General features: G+C 43.6%; 1 protein-coding gene across 1 annotated transcript in view; it reads right to left on the reverse strand.

Annotated features, from left to right (window-relative positions):
• The window catches only part of LOC106573107 (copine-8), a 102,496-nt gene extending 89,791 nt beyond the window's left edge, over nucleotides 1-12,705 (reverse strand). The window contains exon 1 of the mRNA XM_082962494.1: nucleotides 12,467-12,705. Coding sequence (XP_082818620.1) covers nucleotides 12,467-12,561 — 95 coding nt within the window. The 5' untranslated portion in view covers nucleotides 12,562-12,705. The remainder of the gene's footprint in view (nucleotides 1-12,466) is intronic.
• Nucleotides 12,706-21,529: the final 8,824 nt, after the last annotated feature.

Genomic DNA, 21,529 nt, shown 5'->3' on the forward strand with positions numbered 1-21,529 from the left:
CATAGCCTGGTTCCTCTCTAGGTTTCTTCCTACTGTTTGGCCTTTCTAGGGAGTTTTTCCTAGCCACCGTGCTTCTACACCTGCATTGCTTGCTGTTTGGGGTTTTAGGCTGGGTTTCTGTACAGCACTTGAGATATCAAATGATATAAGAAGGGCTATATAAATCAATTTGATTTGATTTACAGTTGGAACATAATTTGGCCAAAGAAAACAGAATTAAATATGGTTTAAATCCTCAAAAGTTGTGAACAGGCTATATTGCAGCAATTACCAACAAATGTAAGTGCCTACCCTACCCAACAAATGACAGAAATAGGCTAATGTTATTTATTATACAACAGACCTACTTATAACCCATCTTAAACTAAATATGGAGCACACAATTAAAAAGATGGATTGAATTTAATTTAGCTAATGAAAAGGTCTCAGAATTAAACAAAACATATTTAAAAATAGGCTTACAATAATATCGATGATATATAATAATAAAACAAATGATAATAAATAACTGTAAGTTCCCAAATTGCATCCTACTTGAATAGGGAGTTGCACATTAGCCTGCATTTAGTCATGCCAACGTTCTCATCTTCCACCACAATATTAAAACATTTTACATTCCCATTGTAGGCTTTTCACTACAGGCATGCTTTTTTTCCTCTAACTTTTGTTTTACTTCAATGAAAAAAGCCTCCATCTTCACAATCAACAATGGCCCTAGGCCTCAGCTCGCTCTCTCATAAGCAAAGCATCAGGCTCATGTGAACGCTAGGCATGAGAGAATGGTGTTGAAGCGCTCATTTGGGGTGTAGGCTATGGCAGAGAGTGGCTGTTTCTCAAAATGCATACTACTGTGCTCTGAGCATGCACATTAGGGCACGGGAGGGCCGGAGTATGAATTCAAATCAAAGTATGCGTAACGGAGTATGGGGTGCACTTCTTCAATGCAAATTTCATTTGTACATATTTTGAAGCATGCATCGATGCATTTATCCGGGGTTTTGGCCAGGTGGCTGCTCCCATTACCTCACTGCTGAAGGGGGGACTTGTACGTCTGCAGTGGTTGGTTAAGGCGGACAGGGCTTTTGGGCACCTAAGAGCTCTGTTTACCTTTGGCGTTCATAGTGGAGGTGGACGCGTCCGAGGGCTGGGATCGGAGCCATGGTCTCTCAGCGCTCGGGCGCGCCACCAAAGCTCCGCCCCTGTGCTTTCTTCTTGAAGAAGCTCAGCCCGGCGGAGCGGAACTATGATGTGGGGGACCGGGAGCTGTTGGCTGTGGTTAAGGCTTTGAAGGCGTGGAGACATTGGCTTGAGGGGGCTAAACACCCTTTCCTCATCTGGACTGACCACCGCAACCTGGAGAACATCCAGGGCAGCTAGGAGACTGAATTCTCGTCAGGCAAGGTGGGCCATGTTCTTTACCCATTTTGTGTTTACCCTGTCCTACACACCAGGTTCCCAGGATGTGAAGGCAGACGCACTGTCCCGGCTGTATGACACAGAGGAGCGGCCCATGGATCAGACTCCCATTCTCCCGGCCTCTTGCCTGGTAGCGCCGGGCATGTGGGAGCTGGACGCGGACATTGAACAGGCGTGGCATACAGAGCCCGCTCCATTCCAGTGTCCCGTTGGGCGTCAGTACGTTCTGTCTGCTGTCCGTGACCAGTTGATCTATTGGGCCCACACATCACCCTCCTCTGGTCATCCGTCCTGAGGAGAGTGAACGAGGTATGTTACAGGTTATAGCTTACCCCCGGTTACCATATTAACCCCTCGTTCCATGTGTCTCTCCTCAGGCCGGTGGTGGCTGGTCCGCTCCAGGAGTCTGAGGTGCGGGAGGTTCCTCCGCACCCTCTGGACATCGAGGGGGCCCCGGCGTACTCCGTCCGTTCCATCCTGGATTCCAGGCGTCGGGCGAGGGGCCTTCAGTACCTCGTGGAGTGGGAGGGGTACAGTCCGGAGGAGAGGTGCTGGGTTGCCCTGCGCCTCGCCGTCCGGGTCGTCCCCGAGGCCGGTGTCGACACACCGCATGAGCCGCACGTCGGGGGGGGGGGGGGGGGTACTGTCACGACTTCCGCCGAAGTCGGCTCCTCTCCTTGTTCGGGCGGCGTTCGGGCGGCGTTCGACGTCACCGGCTTTCTAGCCATCGCCGCTCCATTTTTCATGTATCCATTTGTTTTGTCTTGTTCCCTGCTCACCTGGTTTTCATTCTCCAATCACACTGCATGCATTTATTCCTCTGTTCCCCCTCATGTCTTTGTGTGAGATTGTTTGTGTGTAACGTGTTTTTGTACGCACTAGGCTTGCGTGCGTTTTTTCCGTGTTATTTCACGAAGCCTGTTTGTATTGTTATGCATTTGATGTTTTGTGACTGTTTTGCGCGTTTTACACATTGCCTTGTTGGCTGGAGGTTTTTAGACGCAGGTGCGTCCGTCTGTATATCTCTCCTGCCAAATTAAAGTGTGCACCTGTTCACAATTCCCTGCTCTCCTGCACCTGACTTCAGCACAAGTACGCCTTGACAGTTGTCAATATCCTGGTCCTCATATGAAACTGGTATACTTTCCTATTTATGCTATTTTTATTCCTCTGCCAGTGTTGATCCTTTATATTGGGCAGACAGACCAGTTCCCTACCTCCTCCCGCTGCCACCTGCCTCCTCCATTTTTGGGGCATTGCTGTAATCAATTGGTTGTACTCTTGGATTGAACAGACCTTCCTGTACAATTCTGATAACTCCATGAAGGACATAACGCTACCATTACAATTTACAATATCATTTAAGAACAACATACCCTTTTCAAACATCTTTCCCATAAATACAGGTATTTTATCAACCAGCACATTTGAGTTCAGCCATAATATTTGTTGTAATATTTGTTCTATCTTTTCAGGGGGATGACATTGAAATTGTAGCCAGCTCTGCAATGCTTGTTTGAAAAAGACCGATACTTTTTTCAAAGTATCAAGTATAATCGAAAATGAGACATGGCAATCTACACAAAGGCAAAAAGGCAATTTTTAAACAATAGATTAGGTTTTCTTATTAATCTACTTGAGAACCATTTAGGGTTCAAATAAAACTTTTGAATGAGTGAAGCTTTTAGAGAGAGGTTTAGTACTTTTATATTTAATAATCTCAACCCACCCAATTCATATTCATTATAAAGATAGGCTCGTTTTATTTTATCTGGTTTAGCGTCCCAGATAAAGCAAAATATATTTTTTGCTCATAGGATTTGAAAAACGAATCATCAGGAGTAGGCAGCACCATAAGTGAGTAAACTGAGATATGACTAAGTAGTTAATCAGGGCAATTTTTCCATAAATAGACAGGTATTTACCTCTCCATGATTGCAGGATCTTGTCTATTTTTACAAGTTTTCCATTGAAATTCATTGTGGAGAGCTTATTTATATCTTTTGTGATATGAATACCGAGTATGTCTACTTCACCATTAGCCCATGTTATAGGTAAGCTGCAAGATAATGTAAAAGTTGTATTTTTTAAGGATCCAATACGTAATATTGTACACTTACCATAATTAGGTTTTAGTCCAGACAGTACAGAAAAGTTATCTAGATCTTTAATGAGACATTGCAGGGATCTAGCTTGAGGACTTAACATAAAACTTGAGTCATCGGCACACATGGACACCTTTGTTTCTAAGCCTTGGATTTCTAATCCTCTAACGTAGAGGTCGACCGATTAATCGGAATGGCCGATTAATTAGGGCCAATTTCAAGTTTTCATAAAAATCGGAAATCGGTATTTTGCTAAAAAAAATGTACACCTTTATTTAACTAGGCTAGTCAGTTAAGAACACATTCTTATTTTTAATGACGGCCAAGTTAACTAGTTAACTGCCTTGTTCAGGGGCAGAACGACAGATTTTTACCTTGTCAGCTCGGGGATTCAATCTTGCAACCTTACTGTTAACTAGTCCAACGCTCTAACCACCTGCTTTACATTGCACTCCACGAGGAGCCTGCCTGTTACGCGAATGCAGTAAGAAGCCAAGGTAAGTTGCTAGCTAGCATTAAACTTATCTTATAAAAAACAATCAATCATAATCACTAGTTAACTACACATGGTAGTTAAAACAATCTAACAATGGAGCTTTTAGTATATCAAAAAATACTTGATACACCTCTACCAGGATGCCATCAAGCCCTGGGGTTTTTCCAGACTGAAAGGATTTAATAGCCTCAAAAGTTGAGCCTTCGCACTGATCTTTCTGTACATTTGTTAATTTTCCATTTTTTATATTATTTGGAAAGAATTCCTTACCGTAATTTTCATTGAGTGGGAGAGGATGAGACGGAAAAGAGAACATCTGCCTAAAATAATTAGCTTCCTCTTTTAAAATATCATTCAGAGAATCATAAATGACTCCGTCTTCAGTAACGAGTTTCTGCAAGTTCTTTTTGATAGCGTTCCTGTATTGGAGATTCAGGAATAATTTTGTGCATTGTTCTCCATATTCCATCCAGTTTGCTTTATTTTTGTAATAGATTACATTAGATCGTTCTTGAATAAGTTCCTCAAGTTCTTTTTGTTTTTCCTCCAACTTATTTTGTATCTCTGTAGTATCGTTTTTATTGCTATCTACCTGTACTATTAGTTGATGGATTTCCCTTGTTGGTCTTGTTTCTTTAGCCAGAGACTGCTTTTTTATTATTGATGAATATTTAATTGAATGACCCCTGAAGGTACATTTAAAAAGTATCCAAACAATAAGGGGATTTGCAGAACCTATATTATACTGGAAAAATTCAGTTATAAATTATTTTAAAAATAAGTTGTCCTCCAGTAAACTTTGATTACATTTCCAGTATCCCCATCCATGTGGAAAATCTATAAGAGTTATGTGAAGGCCAATTAGATGGTGATCTGATCACATTCTGTCTCCTATTAAAACTTTTTTAACCTTTGATGCAAGAGAGAAAGAGACAAGAAAGTAGTCAAGTCTCCTCCATCTCACTAGGTCGGGGTTTTTTTAGTCTCAAAATATCCACTATTTCTAATGTGTCCATAATATTTGTGATTTCCTTAAGGGCACGGTGATGATAGTTGGTAGAGTGATTACCTTTACGGTTCATTGAGGTACTTAACACTGTGGTATAGTCTCCTACCATAATGATTAGATCATTTGTTGCCTGTAAGTTCAATAAATTGGTATACATGTTTTCGAAGAAGTGTGGATCATCCTGATTTGGACCATATAGATTAATGAGCCAAATTTCTTTTTTGTCCACTTTCATATTCAAAAGGATCCACCTTCCTTGTGAATCATTCCTGATTATTTGCACATTCAGATCGAAATTTTTGTTAATTATATCATCACACCCTTTGAGTTCCTTTGTCCATGACAGAAAATTATTTCACCACCCCATTCCTTTTCCCACGCAACTTCATCTAAGGATGTAGAGTGCGTTTCCTGTAAACAGTATATATTATATTCCTTTTCTTTTAGCCATGTAAAGACTATAAAAAAGAATATCAATCGGCCAAACCGTTACAATTATAACTAGCTATACTTATTTCACCCCTTACCATAACTAGATACTATTCTCAGGCTAAATTGACCATAATTAGTGCTTGTAAAGTTACTGCCATCAGAGGTATTATGATGGTCAAAACTAGAGCTTAAATGTCTGATATTTAGAATTCAAGAAATAGGTTCTAGCAATATTTGTTTTATTCCCCTGCCTGTTTGCCTGTGAGCCAATGCCACAGATGTTAGAAAATTGAGACAAATGATGTGTGTAACAAATCTGAGTTGGTTGATGTGTATGATATTGGATATGATATAACGAGAGTGTGTATGATGTCTGTATAAAAGTAAGACTGTAATGTGCGATGTCCAAATAAATAATAACTCTGCCAATTTGCATGTTTGAGTGTCTATGTGTGTAACATGTAGTGCGTATAGCCTTAATATTCATAATCGTAATCCATATCGTATCACCATCATAGTTGCATCATAATTACCTTTAACATAATTGAAAAACACATCCCAGCATTTCCATAGCAATTGACGTTTCACATGATCATGAAAGAGACCTTGCATTACTCTAGAGACGGCTTCACTACAGTACAAATGTATTCCGTACAATATGTTATTATTCCCCAATGCCCCTATTCTGATATCTTCCCCTTGCTTGTTGTAAACGTATATAAACTTGTAGACAAATACATAAAAAAGATACACAAACAATAAACACATTAAATTATAAAACAGATCTCGACAATAGAGAGAGCGGGAGAGAAGAGAAAAGAGATAAAGAGAGAGTGAGAAAAGAGAGCAAGATCAGGTGTGTGTGTGTATGTATAAGTCCGTATGTGTAAGTGTAACAGTGTAGGTTCCGTCCCTCTCTTCGCCCCAACCTGGGCTCGCACCAAGGACCCTTGCACACATCAACAACTGACACCCACGAAGCATCGTTACCCATCGCGCCACAAAAGCCGCGGCCCTTGCAACGCAAGGGGAAACCCTACTTCAAGTCTCAGAGCGAGTGACGTCACTGATTGAAACGCTATTAGCGCGCACCACCGCTAACTAACTAGCCATTTCACATCGGTTACATAAGCAAGCATGTAGTTGAGTACGTGTGTGTTCATATCCACTTCATAGTGTCCAGATATTTTAAAACAGTTCCCATACCTTCTTTTTTTTCATAACCTGAAGTCCCTGTGGAATTTAGTACTAGAGGTCGACCGATTAATCGGAATGGCCGATTAATTAGGGCCGATTTCAAGTTTTCATAACAATCGGTAATCGGTATTTTTGGCCACCGATTTGCCGATTTAAAAAAATAATAAATAACTAGGCAAGTCAGTTAAAGAACACATTCTTATTTTCAATGACGGCCTAGGAACGGTGGGTTAACTGCCTTGTTCAGGGGCAGAACGACAGATTTTTTACCTTGTCAGCTTGGGGATGCAACCTTACATTAACTAGCCCAATGCTCTAACCACCTGCTTTACGTTGCCAAAGTAAGTTGCTAGCTAGCATTAAACTTATCTTATAATAAAACAATCAATCAATCATAAACACTAGTTAACTACACATGGTTGATGATATAACTAGTTTATCTAGCCTGTCCTGCTTTGCATATAATCGATGTGGTGCGCATTCGTGAAAAAGGACTGTCTTTGCTCCGACGTGTACCTAACCATAAACATCAATGTCTTTCTTAAAATCAATACACAAGTATATATTTTTTTACATGCATATTTAGTTAATATTGCCTGCTAACATAAATTTCTTTTAACTAGGGAAAATGTGTCACTTCTCTTGCAGCAGTTTGGGCCGCCTGGCTTGTTGTGAACTGTGCAGACTATTTCTTCCTAACAAAGACAGCAGACTTCGCCAAATGGGGATGATTTAACAAAAGCGCATTTGCGAAAAAAAGCACAATCGTTGCACGACTGTACCTAACCATAAACATCAATGCCTTTCTTAAAATCAATACACAGAAGTATATATTTTTAAACCTGCACATTAAGCTAAAAGAAATCCAGGTTAGCAGGAAATATTAACCAGGTGAAATTGTGTCAGTTCTCTTGCGTTCGTTGCACGCAGAATCAGGGTATACAGAATCTGGCTCGTTGCGAACTAATTTGCCAGAATTTTACAGAACTATGAAATAACATTGTAGGTTGTGCGATGTAACAGGAATATTTAGACTTATGGATGCCACCCGTTAGATAAAATACGAAACGGTTCTGTATGTCACTGAAAGAATAATGTTTTCGAGATGATAGTTTCCGGATTTGACCATATTAATGACCTAAGGTTTATTATATTATAGTTAAGTCTATGATTTGATATGTGATAGAGCAGTCTGACTGAGCGGTGGTAGGCAGCAGCAGGCTCGTAATAGTCAAAGGTATATGGTTTAGAGAGAAATAGTCGACGCATCATAATTCCTGTAATAACTTGCGGCTGAACTTGAAAGGGGTTCCTTCGTTATTTTACCGTTCATGTCTTCCATAGAGAATGTCTTGATCTACTTCAAATAAGGTCTGCGTTTTGTGCTTAAACCACCTCGGCATTTTGATACCCGTGTAAATCTCACTAGGTAACGTTTGTCAACATATTTTCATAAATCCACTCTACAAAAAAAAATGTATTGATCAGAGTTATATCCTATGGATATCTACACAGTTATAAAATTGGCAAGGTGGTGTAAGCCTAAACCAAACACAGACCTTATTTTAAGTTAATCTAAAAATATCCTATGGAATAAATGAAGGAACCGCTTTTCAGATTTTGCTAGAAGGTGTCATGGGAATTATGACTCGCACTTTGGTAGTCAATTCTTACCATGCCCATTATTAAAATAGGATTTCCTGCATATAGAAATTAGTTTTTGTTTTCAACATTCATCACAGGTAACTTAAACTCTATTTTTATTATTCAAACAGTTGAGAGTATTTGTCTCCTAAGCAGACTCTTCAGTATCGTTGTCACTTCAGAGCTGTGTGTGTGTGTGTGTGTGTGCATATATATATATATATATTAAAAAAAAATCATCACAAATCGGCCGATTAATCGGTATCGGCTCTTTTGGTCCTCCAATAATCAGTATCGGTGTTGAAAAATCATAATCGGTCGACCTCTATTTAGTACAGCCACGGTGTTATGGAGCTGTCTCGGAATAGCTGTCCATCTATAAAGAGTTTGTCCACAATGATAAAGGCACGCCTACCATCCATCCTTTGTTGTCTTTGTACCAGATACAGTCTCTTACGACGTTCGTTTATCTCCTTTGGAAATTGGTCATTGAGATCGAATTTGGTCCCTTTAAGCTCCCTTCCTCTGCTTTTGATCAGCTCCTTTTGTTGGTAGTGTTCAAATTTTGCAATGATTGGTCAGGGACCCTTGGTCTTGTCACTCCGAGCTCCAAGTCTGTGTACTCGGTGGAAAGCCACCTTGTTTACAGTCTTTATAGGAAGTTTCAATGCGGATTTCATGAATCTCTGATCGCACCCTCTGGATAATTGGATGCATCCTCAGGAATACCAGAAAAAAAAAGTGATTTTCATGCATGCTACGACTTTGTATGTCTAGTAGCGTATCCTTCATCACTGTTTCCCTGAGTAGACAATCCATGTTGGAATCGTGTATTTTTACCTTGCTGTGAGTGTCTTGTTTTCTCTTTGGAGCTTGAGAATTTCACTCTGGCTGAACTCCAAACCACCCCTCAGCCCTACTACCTCAGCTCAGCCCTGCTACCTCCTCACACAACTTTTCCATTGTTGCATGGATTCCAGCAAGAGCACTAGCCTCTACCTCAATGGTAAGTCAATCGTCCGTGTCTGTTTTTCTTTTTTTTGCCGGTTTAAAGTTATTTTGTGAGGTGGTCGGATCTTTCCACGAAGGAGTATGTTGTTCCTCCATAGCGTAAAGCTGTTGGTAGTCGTCGATTTCCCTCAGGATCTGCTTGGTATCCAGATTGGCTCTATACTGCAACCAGTTGTTTTATGAAAAGATAACAATGAGTCTTTCCCACGACGACGACAGGTGTCTGTAGTACAGCCAGCTAGCACTCGCGGAATCCACGCAACAACAAAAAAAGGAACACAAACTTGCAGTCCCACCCGTAAAGGTTAACCGCGTTGTGGAATCCTAAATAACAAAACTTCAGTTCGGATTAAAATCGATTTAATGAGAAAGTTTTAATGTAAACAACAAACCGAGTGTAGCGAGTACAGTGTCCTGTTGCGCGCTCTGATGACGTCTCTCTCTCGTAACGTAACGTCAAATCAAATCCTAAGGGAGTGCCTTGTGCATTTTCCCATCAGAGTTGTGTTTCCATCAAATTGACTCGTTGCAGATAAATGTCTGTGCGTAAATACGTAGTGCACATGAAAATTATTTGAGGTTAAATTCGTATGGACCGAATAAAAAACAGAAGTTAAATGGGTTTCCATCGCATTTTCAACTCTAGGCCTACCGATGTTTATTCTCACAAATAAATGTTGCATAGATATAGTGAATGTGCCTACTCTGCTATTGGCACGTGTGCTCTAGCCAACAGCTTGCAGATACGTATCTGATTACTACGGACAAAAGTGAGATTATTTTTATTTGTCAAATGCCAGCCAAGCATCGATCATCATGTCACAAGAATAAGACCCTCCGTATTTGTTGAAACAAGCATAAAGCTCATCACTGTGTACTTTCGTCACCCTGTGAAGTCATCATAATTTATTTAATCTGTTGCCTAATAAACTGCATGCAACTCCATGATGCCGTGACATTTTTTACAGCATAAAAAGGTCGGATGGAAACATGGTTAATGTCAAGCCATTTTGAGGATGCTGGAATTATATTTTGGATGAACGTGCGCATGCCTACAGGATACTTTTGAAGTAGCCTAATCAGATGAAAACAGTGACTGGTTGTGTTTATGCAACATATGAAAGGTAATACATTTTAAAAGTTAAATGACAAATATTTAGGCTATATTGAAGCATTAGGTTCTAGGTGAGCGAGGAATAGCCACTCGGATTGGAGAGGAGGCAGAGTGCGTGTTAAGCTTTCCTGAATGGTCCTGCCGGGAGGGAGCGTATGTGGCCACATTATTATAGGACGACTTTGAAGAATGATGATCTGAAACAGACAGCGCATTCAGTATCAGAAGTAAAAAATACAGCCAGACTGGCCAGCTACTGTGCCTTTCTGGACCGTATAAACTGTTGAGAGTGGACCCACAACGGATCCAAATCGATCCAATCACAGGGCTTTTGCGCTGTTATTGAAATTACATTTTCACTGCAGCCTAGAGTAGAATTTTGTACTCAACTGAAAACAATAATGCAATTATGAATTCTATAGTCTAGGTAGGATAACTGTATTGTCCCGAAACAAGATCAATAGCGGAGCTTTCTGAGCTGTGTGTTTCATGTCTTCCCTGTTCTTTCATGCCCAATGATGCACCTGGCCTGTCCATTGCCTATCATCTATTCCCATTTGTTCTTGTCAATTCATATTGAAAATTGATGCAGCTTTGAATGCCTTTATTTGTAGTATGATTGCTAGTTAGCCTGTTGCAAATCTGGACAAATAAGCTAACTACCAATATTGTCACTATGAATGGTGGATAGAGGAGAGAATCGACAGCTAGACTGATAGACTTTACAGACCTGTGGTATAGTTATGCAATAGGGCACGAGGGTGTGTGGATATGGCCAACATACGACGCGTGGCTGAGTGCCTGGACACAGCCCTTAGCCGTAAACCCCCGGAGGTGCCTTATTGCTATTATAATCTGGTTACCAACATAATTAGAGCAGTAAAAATAAATATTTTGTCATACCGGTGGTGTACGGTCTGATATACCACGGCTGTCAGCCAATGCCCAGTTTGTAATAAAAGTTAGCACATGGAAAAGCATAGTGCACAAGTAAAGCACCAAAACAACTTGACATAGGGGAAACGCATGCAAGCAGATGAGGAAAGTTGGCTAGGATGGAAGAAATGATATAGCCTAGTAAAACCTGCAAAAGAGCAAATGTTAACCAGGAAAAACGCACTAACATCCACTGTGCCCAATAAAAACACACAGCCCTCCCCAAATCAAAAGAAAAGATTGACAACCCTCCCCCCAGTAAATTGCGATCTGGCTCTTAATCAAACAAGCTGTAATTGCGGTTATCGGAGATTGAGCATCATTGATGCAGACAGTGACTGAATCGGTATTCCAACCTTCAGCACCACAATCTCAGGTGTGCACCAACACCGCACTGAGCGAATCCACGTCTCTCTCTCTCTCTCTCTCTGTGTGTGTTAAATTATCTCCACAGTGAGTGTTGCGACTGACTGTGACCGACCGGCCGCGGGAGCATCAGCTCTCTCTGGTAGAAGGAACTCCGCGGAGACCCCAGTCTTACAGAGACGCGTGGCTCTTACGCAACACAGCAGCCCGAGCCAGCCAGCTGCTGCTCGCTACTATAGTTGTATTAAGTCACATCTAAGTCACATCTCTCCGGAGAGATGATAAAGCATCCATAAATTCTCTCAGCAGCATCCATTTTCTGGACGGCGGTTTGTTTAGTTAATTAAGTGGAGCCGAGCCCAAAAGGGAGCGCGAGCTGTCACGTTAGGAAACACTAATAGCACGCACATTGTTCCACCGTCATAAACTTAACTTAAACATCCCTCAAATGTAGGCTAACCGTGATTGATAAGCCAGTAAAGCAATGGACCATCATGATAATGGTCATATTTAATTCAATAAAAATGTATAGATTAAATCCTATTTTTATAGCCTAATGGGCTATGTCTGTTTTCTGGCCAAATCCCCAAAATAAGGAATTAATGCGAGAATGCTTGACTAAATTCGGACTAAACAATTTATATTTAGCAGTTTACCAAACATATCCACCGTTCTCCACAATCTTAGCCTATACCAGAAGCATTCTGTCACTCAATTGACATCAGTGCCCCTCTACTCACCTACACGACACCGTGAGCTCAACTCTGGTGGCGGGAATGGCAGCGGTGAATGGGTCAAAGTCTCCAATACACGCCATATTCATGAAGCTACTCATCGTCGAAATCTCCCGTTAAACGGGCCTTCTTCGGTCGCATGAAGGAAAGAAACCGTTCAAAACGGTGCGCTGCTTAGGGTCGCTGTTGCATGAGGCTGCGGGAGGCGTGTCGCTCAGCCAGCTGCAAGAGGAGTGTCGCCCACAACAGCCCAGCGTCATGTGTAACGGTTGAAAGATTCAGCTCGTGCTAGTATGCAGAGTTGAGAGCGAGGTATAGACCTAGGCTAATATGGGTGATAGTGCGGAGGGCGCGACGCCCGCGAGGAGTGCATCCAAGACATGTGCAGATCTCAGCTTTGGGAAATGTTATACAATTACAAAAATAAAGAACCAAACACGATAACACATTATAGTTTAAGGCCTAGTCTGTGCTGATGCTTTTAGGGAACCATTGCAATTAGAAAATGCTTTATTGCATACATTAAGTCTAACCAATTAAGGGATTTGTAGCCCAATGAATAGGCTAAATCATTGTAATGCCTGTGCTTTGAAAATCTATTGAATGACAATACAGTGCAAGTCAGTGGAGGCTGCTGAGGGGAGGACGGCTCATAATAATGGCTGGAATTGAGCAAATGGAATGGCAAACAAATAGAAACCATGTGTTTGATGTATTTGATACCATTCCACCAAGTAAACTCTAGCCATTACGAGCATGTCCTCCCCAATTAAGGTGCCACCAACCTCCGGTGGTGCAAATGAATAATGAAATCTTCAAGGAACTAATTTCTGTGACACTACAAAGGCATCATGGCCCACCTGGTTTTCAATGCACTGGCATGCTTGCGAATTCATGACTTTTCCAAACAAACCACAATTTGCTCTCAGACATTGGGTGTCCTGTGTCCACCAGGTTTCGTCTCAAAATAGTCTTTATCAGGTTGATTAAATCATATTGCACACATAGTTACTTGGGTTTTGACAGTGATGAGAGGAGGCTGCCTTTATACAGGCAGTGCAATTTTTATATTTTGTCCCTAATTGGTCTTTTGACCAATTAGATCAGCTTTGAAAAAGATCTGATTGGTCAAAAGACCAATTAGTGAAAAACATATCAGAATTGGCCTGGCTGTGTAAGCAGCCATAATGATAAAATGAAATGAAATTTTATTGGTCACATACACATGGCTAGCAGATGTTAATGAGAGTGTAGCAAAATGCTTGTGCTTCTAATTCCGACAGTGCAGTAATATCTAACAAGTAATCTAACAATTCCCCAACAACTACCTAATACACACAAATCTGAAGGGATGGAATAAGTACATATAAATATGTACATATAAATATATGAATGAGCGATGGCCAAGAGTGTGCAAGATGCAATAGATGGTATAAGGTACAGAATATGAGAGGAAGAATATAAGATGTGTTAACATTATTAAAGTGGCATTGTCTAAAGTGGCCAGTCATTTGATTCTCTATGTAGGCAGCAGACTCTCTGAGTTAGTAATTGCTGTTTAGTAGTCTGATGGCCTTGAGATGGAAGCTGTTTTTCAGACTCTCGGTCCCAGCTTTGATGCACCTGTACTGACCCTGCCTTCTGGATGGTAGCGGGGTGAACAGGCAGTGGCTCGGGTGGTTGGTAATGATGCAGATGGCGCAAAGAGACCACCTGAGAAATTTCCTCTGTTAAGTGAATGATTTCTCAACCAGATGCAGCAGCCCAATGAGCTAAAATATGAACAGCTGTGTCAAATTAGATTATATACTGAACAAAAAGCTTATTTCTGTCAAATGTTCAGCACAAATTTGTTTACATCCCTGTTAGTGAGCATTTCTCCTTTGTAAAGATAATCCATCCACCTGACAAGTGTGGCATATCAAGAAGCTGATTAAACAGCATGATCATTACACAGGTGTACCTTGTGCTGGGGACAATAAAAGGCCCCTCTAAAATGTGCAGTTTTGTCACACATTGCCACAGATGTTCCACATTTTGAAGGAGCGTGCAATTGGCATGCTGACTGCAGGAATGTCCACTGGAGCTGTTGCCAGAGAATTGACTGTTCATTTCTCCACCATAAGCCACATCCAACGTCATTTTAGAGATTTTGGCAGTACGTCCATCCAGCCTCACAACTGCAGACCACGTGTAACCACTCTAGCGCAGGATCTCCACATTCGGCTTCTTCACTTGCGGGATCGTCTGAGACCAGCCACCTGGAAAACTGATGAAACAGAGTTTTTCTGTCTGTAATAAAGGCCTTTTAAGGGGAAAAACACATTCTGATTGGCTGGGCCTGGCTCCCCAGTGGGTGGGCATATGCCCTCCCAGGCCCACCCATGGCTGCACTCCTGCCCAGTCATGTGAAATCCATAGATTAGGATGTAATTCATTTATTTAAATTGACTGATGTCCTTATATGAACTGTAACTCAGTAGAATTGTTGAAATTGTTGCATGTTTCGTTTATATTTTTGTTCAGTATAGTTTAGGCCCGAATGAGGGTTTTAATCAGGGTGCCCAATAGCTGATTGATTGCCAAAACGTCTTATCTTAAGGTGCAGTTGACCGTCTGACACAGTTGCTGAAGCCTAGGCTACAGCCAGGGTCTCAATCAATTCTCTCCTGATTATGAGACAGAATTAGCCTACTTGATCAAATCTGGCATTTACATTACGACACTATTCAATCACTTTAAAGACACATTCTGGAGTTTGCGTTTTAGCAGCCCTGCCACGAGGGATGGGGACTGGGTGCGATTTCTATCGTGCTTTATACCATGCATTTAGGGGTTACAATTTATTTTATGGGACCTATGCAATTTTTTTTTCATGGGCCTAATAGCAAATACATAGAATTTAACAGTAAAGAAAACCAGCCCCGTCGCGGACCCGAGGTCTTGCTCCCAGACAAACTAAACAACTTCTTTGCTCGCTTTGAGGACAATACAGTGCCACCGACATGGCACGCTACCAAAACCTGCGGGCTCTCCTTCACCGCAGCCAACGTGAGTAAAACATGTAAATGTGTTAACCCTCGCAAGGCTGCTGGCCCAGACGTCATCCCTAACCGCGTCCTCAGAGCATGCGCAGATCAGCTGGCTGGTGTGTTTACGGACATATTCAATCAATCCCTATCCCAGTCTGCTGTTCCCACATGCTTCAAGAGGGCCACCAGTGTTGCTGTTCCCAAGAAAGCTAAGGTAACTGAGCTAAACGACTATCACCCTGTAGCACTCACTTCCGTCATCATGATGTGCTTTGAGAGACTAGTCAAGGACCATATCACCTCCACCCTACCTGACACCCTAGACCCACTCCAATTTGCTTACCACCCCAATAGGTCCGCAAACGACGCAATCACAATCACACTGGACACTGCCCTAACCCATCTGGACAAGAGGAATACCTATGTAAGAATGTTGTTCATCGACTACAGCTCAGCATTTAACACCATAGTACCCTCCAAACTCGTCATTAGACCCAGACCCTGGGTCTCGACCCCGCCCTGTGCAACTGGGTCCTGGATTTTCTGATGGGACGCCCCCAGGTGGCGAGGGTAGGAAACAACAACTCCACCCCGCTGATCCTCAACACTGGGGCCCCACAAGGGTGCGTTCTCAGCCATCTCCTGTACTCCCTGTTCACCCATGACTGCGTGGCCATGCACGATTCCAACTCAATCATCAAGTTTGCAGACGACACTTCAGTGGTAGGCTTGATTACCAACAACGACGAGACGGCCTACAGGGAGGAGGAGACGGCCCTCGGAGTGTGGTGTCAGGAAAATAACCTCACACTCAACATCAACAAAACAAAGGAGATGATCGTGGACTTCAGGAAACAGCAGAGGGAGCACCCCCCTATCCACATCGACGGGACAGTAGTGGAGAAGGTGGAAAGTTTTAAGTTCCTCGGCGTACACATCATGGACAAACTGAAATCGTCCACCCACACAGACAGCATGGTGAAGAAGGCGCAATAGCGCCTCTTCAACCTCAGGAGGCTGAAGAAATTTGGCTTGTCACCAAAAACACTCACAAACTTTTACAGATGCACAATCGAGAGCATCCTGTCGGGCTGTATCACCGCCTGGTACGGTAACTGCTCTGCCCACAACCGTAAGGCTCTCCAGAGGGTAGTGAGGTCTGCACAACGCATCACCGGGGGAAACTACCTGCTCTTCAGGACACCTACACCACTCGATGTCACAGGAAGGCCAAAAAGATCATCAAGGACAACAACCACCCAAGCCACTGCCTGTTCACCCCGCTATCATCCAGAAGGTGAGGTCAGTACAGGTGCATCAAAGCTGGGACCGAGAGACTGAAAAACAAGGCCATCAGACTGTTAAACAGCCATCACTAACATTGTGTGGCTGCTGCCAACATACTGACTCAAATCTCTAGCCACTTTAATGATAAAAAATTGGTTGTAATAAATGTATCACTAGTCACTTTAAACAATGCCACTTCACATAATGTTTACATACAGTGAGGGAAAAAAGTATTTGATCCCCTGCTGATTTTGTACGTTTGCCCACTGACAAAGAAATGATCAGTCTATAATTTTAATTTTAATTGTAGGTTTATTTGAACAGTGAGACAGAATAACAACAAAAAAATCCAGAAAAATGCATGTCAAAAATGTTATAAATTGATTTGCATTTTAATGAGGGAAATAAGTATTTGACCCCTCTGCAAAACATGACAGTACTTGGTGGCAAAACCCTTGTTGGCAATCACAGAGGTCAGACGTTTCTTGAAGTTGGCCACCAGGTTTGCACACATCTCAGGAGGGATTTTGTCCCACTCCTCTTTGCAGATCTTCTCCAAGTCATTAAGGTTTCGAGGCTGACGTTTGGCAACTCGAACCTTCAGCTCCCTCCACAGATTTTCTATGGGATTAAGGTCTGGAAACTGGCTAGGCCACTCCAGGACCTTAATAATGTGCTTCTTCTTGAGCCACTCCTTTGTTGCCTTGGCCGTGTGTTTTGGGTCATTGTCATGCTGGAATACCCATATACGACCCATTTTCAATGCCCTGGCTGAGGTAAGGAGGTTCTCACCCAAGATTTGACGGTACATGTCCCCGTCCATCGTCCCTTTGATGCGGTGAACACCCCCAAAGCATAATGTTTCCACCTCCATGTTTGATGGTGGGGATGATGTTCTTGGGGTCATAGGCAACATTCCTCCTCCTCTAAACACGGCGAGTTGAGTTGATGCCAAAGAGCTCCATTTTGGTCTCATCTGACCACAACACTTTCACCCAGTTGTCCTCTGAATCATTCAGATGTTCATTGGAAAACCTCAGACAGGCATGTATATGTGCTTTCTTGAGCAGGGGGACCTTGCGGGCGCTGCAGGATTTCAGTCCTTCACGGCGTACTGTGTTAACAATTGTTTTCTTGGTGACTATGGTCCCAGCTGCCTTGAGATCATTAACAAGATCCTCCCGTGTAGTTCTGGGCTGATTCCTCACCGTTCTCATGATCATTGCAACTCCACGAGGTGAGATCTTGCATGGAGCCCCAGGCCGAGGGATATTGACAGTTCTTTTGTGTTTCTTCCATTTGCAAATAATCGCACCAACTGTTGTCACCTTCTCACCAAGCTGCTTGGCGATGGTCTTGTAGCCCATTCCAGCCTTGTGTACGTCTACAATCTTGTCCCTGACATCCTTGGAGAGCTCTTTGGTCTTGGCCATGGTGGAGAGTTTGGAATCTGATTGATTGATTGCTTCTGTGGACAGGTTTCTTTTATACAGGTAACAAGCTGAAATTAGGAGCACTCCCTTTAAGAGTGTGCTCCTAATATCAGCTCGTTACCTGTATAAAAGACACCTGTGTCACGACTCCCACCGAAGGTGGCGCCGCCTCCTGCTCGGGTGGCGCTCGGCGGTCGTCGTCACCGGCCTACTAGCTGCCACTGATTCCTTTTTTGTTTTCCCCCTTTCTGTTATTGTTTTCACCTGTCCGTAGTTGGGTTGACTGAATCGTGGCTTTGCAGGCTCTGGTTGAAAAAAAGTAGCGCGTTTGGGTAGTGGCTGGTTACAGTACTGTGAGACTCAGGCTCGTGCCCGCGTCGACCCCATGCTATGTTTTCTTTCGTCTGTTTACCTAAACGCAGATTCCCGGTCGGAATATTCTCGCTTTTTTACGAGAAAAATGGCATAAAAATTGATTTTAAACAGCGGTTGACATGCTTCGAAGTACGGTAATGGAATATTTAGATTTTTTTTGGTGGAATCATTTCACGGAGCAAAATTCTTCACAAAACTGGATCTCAGGAGCGCGCATAACCTGGTACGTATTAAGGATGGAGACGAGTGGAAAACCGCATTTAGTACCACATCGGGCCATTATAAGTACCTCGTCATGCCGTATGGGTTAAAGAATGCTCCAGCCGTCTTTCAATCCTTTGTAGACGAGATTCTCAGGGACCTGCACGGGCAGGGCGTGATTGTCTATATCAATGATATTCTGATATATTCCGCCACCCGCGCCGCGCATGTGTCCCTGGTACGCAAGGTGCTTGGGAGACTGCTGGAGAATGACCTATACGTTAAGGCTGAGAAATGTGTGTTTTCCAAACGAGCCGTTTCCTTTCTGGGTTATCGCATTTCCACCACGGGGGTGGTGATGGAGTGTGACCGCGTTAAGGCCAAGCGTAATTGGCCGACTCCAACCACGGTGAAGGAGGTGCAGCGGTTCTTAGGGTTTGCCAATTACTACCAGAGGTTTATCTGGGGTTTTGGCCAGGTAGCGGCTCCCATTACCTCACTGCTGAAGGGGGGGCCGGTGCGTTTGCGGTGGTCGAATGAGGCGGACGGAGCCTTCAAGAGGTTGAAGGTGCTGTTCACCGAAGCACCCGTGTTGGCGCACCCGGACCCGTCTTTAGCATTCATAGTGGAGGTGGACGCATCCGAGGCTGGGGTGGGTGCCGTGCTATCACAGCACTACAGGGTGCCGGAGGACATTGTCTCTGATCGAGGTTCCCAGTTCACATCCAGGGTCTGGAAGGCGTTTATGGAGCAGCTGGGGGTCTCGGTCAGTTTGACCTCCGGTTATCACCCCGAGAGTAATGGGCAGGCGGAGAGGGTAAACCAGGAGGTGGGCAGGTTTCTGAGGTCGTATTGCCAGGACCGGCCAGGGGAGTGGGCGAGGTACATTCCTTGGGCGGAGTTAGCCCAGAACTCACTTCGTCACTCCTCTACTAACCTGTCACCCTTTCAGTGTGCTTTGGGTTACCAGCCGGTCCTGGCACCATGGCACCATAGCCAGACCGAGGCTCCTGCGGTGGAGGACTGGGTACAGCGCTCCAAGGAGACCTGGAGAGCCGTCCAGGAAGCCCTGAAGGAGGCCAGTGGACGGCAGAAGAGGAGTGCTGACCGCCACCGCAGTGAGGCACCCGTGTTCATACCGGGGGACAGGGTCTGGCTCCCGACCCGGAACCTGCCCCTCCGCGTGCCCTGCCGGAAGCTGGGGCCGCAGTGTGTGGGGCCCTTCAAAGTCCTGAGGAGGATAAACGAGGTGTGTTATCGGTTACAACTCCCTTACTATTACCGTATTAACCCCTCGTTTCATGTGTCTCTCCTCAGGCCGGTGGTAGCTGGTCCCCTACAGGAAGGTGAGGTGCCGGAGGTCCCTCCGCCCCCTCTGGACATCGGGGGGTCCCCGGCGTACAGCATACGGGCCATTCTGGACTCGAGACGCCGGGTGAGGGGCTTGCAGTACCTCGTGGACTGGGAGGGGTACGGTCCAGAGGAGAGGTGCTGGGTGCCGGCAGAGGACATCTTGGACCCATCCATGTTGAAGGATTTCCATCGCCTCCGTCCGGATCGCCCGGCTCCTGGATCTCCGGGTCGTCCTCGAGGCCGGTGTCGGCGCGCTGCAGGAGCCGCGCGTCGGGGGGGGGTACTGTCACAACTCCCACCGAAGGTGGCGCCCCCTGCTGCTCGGGTGGCGCTCGGCGGTCGTCGTCATCGGCCTACTAGCTGCCACTGATTCCTTTTTTGTTTTCCCCCTTTCTGTTATTGTTTGCACCTGTCTGTAGTTGGGTTGATTAGCGGGGTTATATGAGCTAGCTGGCCCGCCTGCTCTTTGTGCGGGATTGTTTCCTCTGTGTGTTGCTTGGGTAAGCGCTGTCTGTATTTTGCGCTAGTGCATCGTGTTGCGCTCACTGTATTTTGTCCCCTGTTTTTGGGGCACTTTCATTTTGTGTGCGCTAAGTTCGCATGTTGGGTTGGCAGGTGTTTTGCTTTTCGAGCATTAAAAGCTATAACCCTTCTCGCTGCTTCCTGCGTCTGTTTCCTCCTCCACTACGCACGAGCCTTACAACCTGGGAGCCAGAAATCTTTCTGATTGAGAGGGGATCAAATATTTATTTCCCTCATTAAAATGCAAATCATTTTATAACATTTTTTACATGCGTTTTTCTGGATTCTTTTGTTGTTATTCTGTCTCTCACTGTTCAAATAAACCTACCATTAAAATTATAGACTGATCACTTCTTTGTCAGTGGGCAAACGTACAAAATCAGCAGGGGATCAAATCCTTTTCCCTCACTGTACACTACATTACTCATCTCATATGTATATACTGTACTCTATTCCATCTACTGCATCTTGCCTATGCCGTTCGGCCATTGCTCATCCATATATTTATATGTCCATATTCTTATTCATTCCTTTACACTTGTATGTGTATAAGGTAGTTGTTGTGAAATTGTTAGATTACTTGTTAGATATTACTGCATGGTCAGAACTAGAAGCACAAGCATTTCACTACATTCGCATTAACATCTGCTAACCATGTGTATGTGACCAATACAATTTCATTTGATTTACAGTACCGGTCAAAAGTTTGGACACCTACTCATTCCAGGGTTTTTCTTTATTTTAACTTTTTTCTACATTGTAGAGTAATAGTGAAGACATCAAAACTATGAAATAACACATATGGAATCATGTTGTAACCAAAAAACTGTTAAACAAATCAAAATATATTTTAGATTCTTTACAGT

The sequence above is a fragment of the Salmo salar genome, chromosome 16 (assembly GCF_965601325.2).
Source record: "Salmo salar chromosome 16, fSalSal1, whole genome shotgun sequence".
Taxonomy (NCBI): Eukaryota; Metazoa; Chordata; class Actinopteri; order Salmoniformes; family Salmonidae; genus Salmo; species Salmo salar.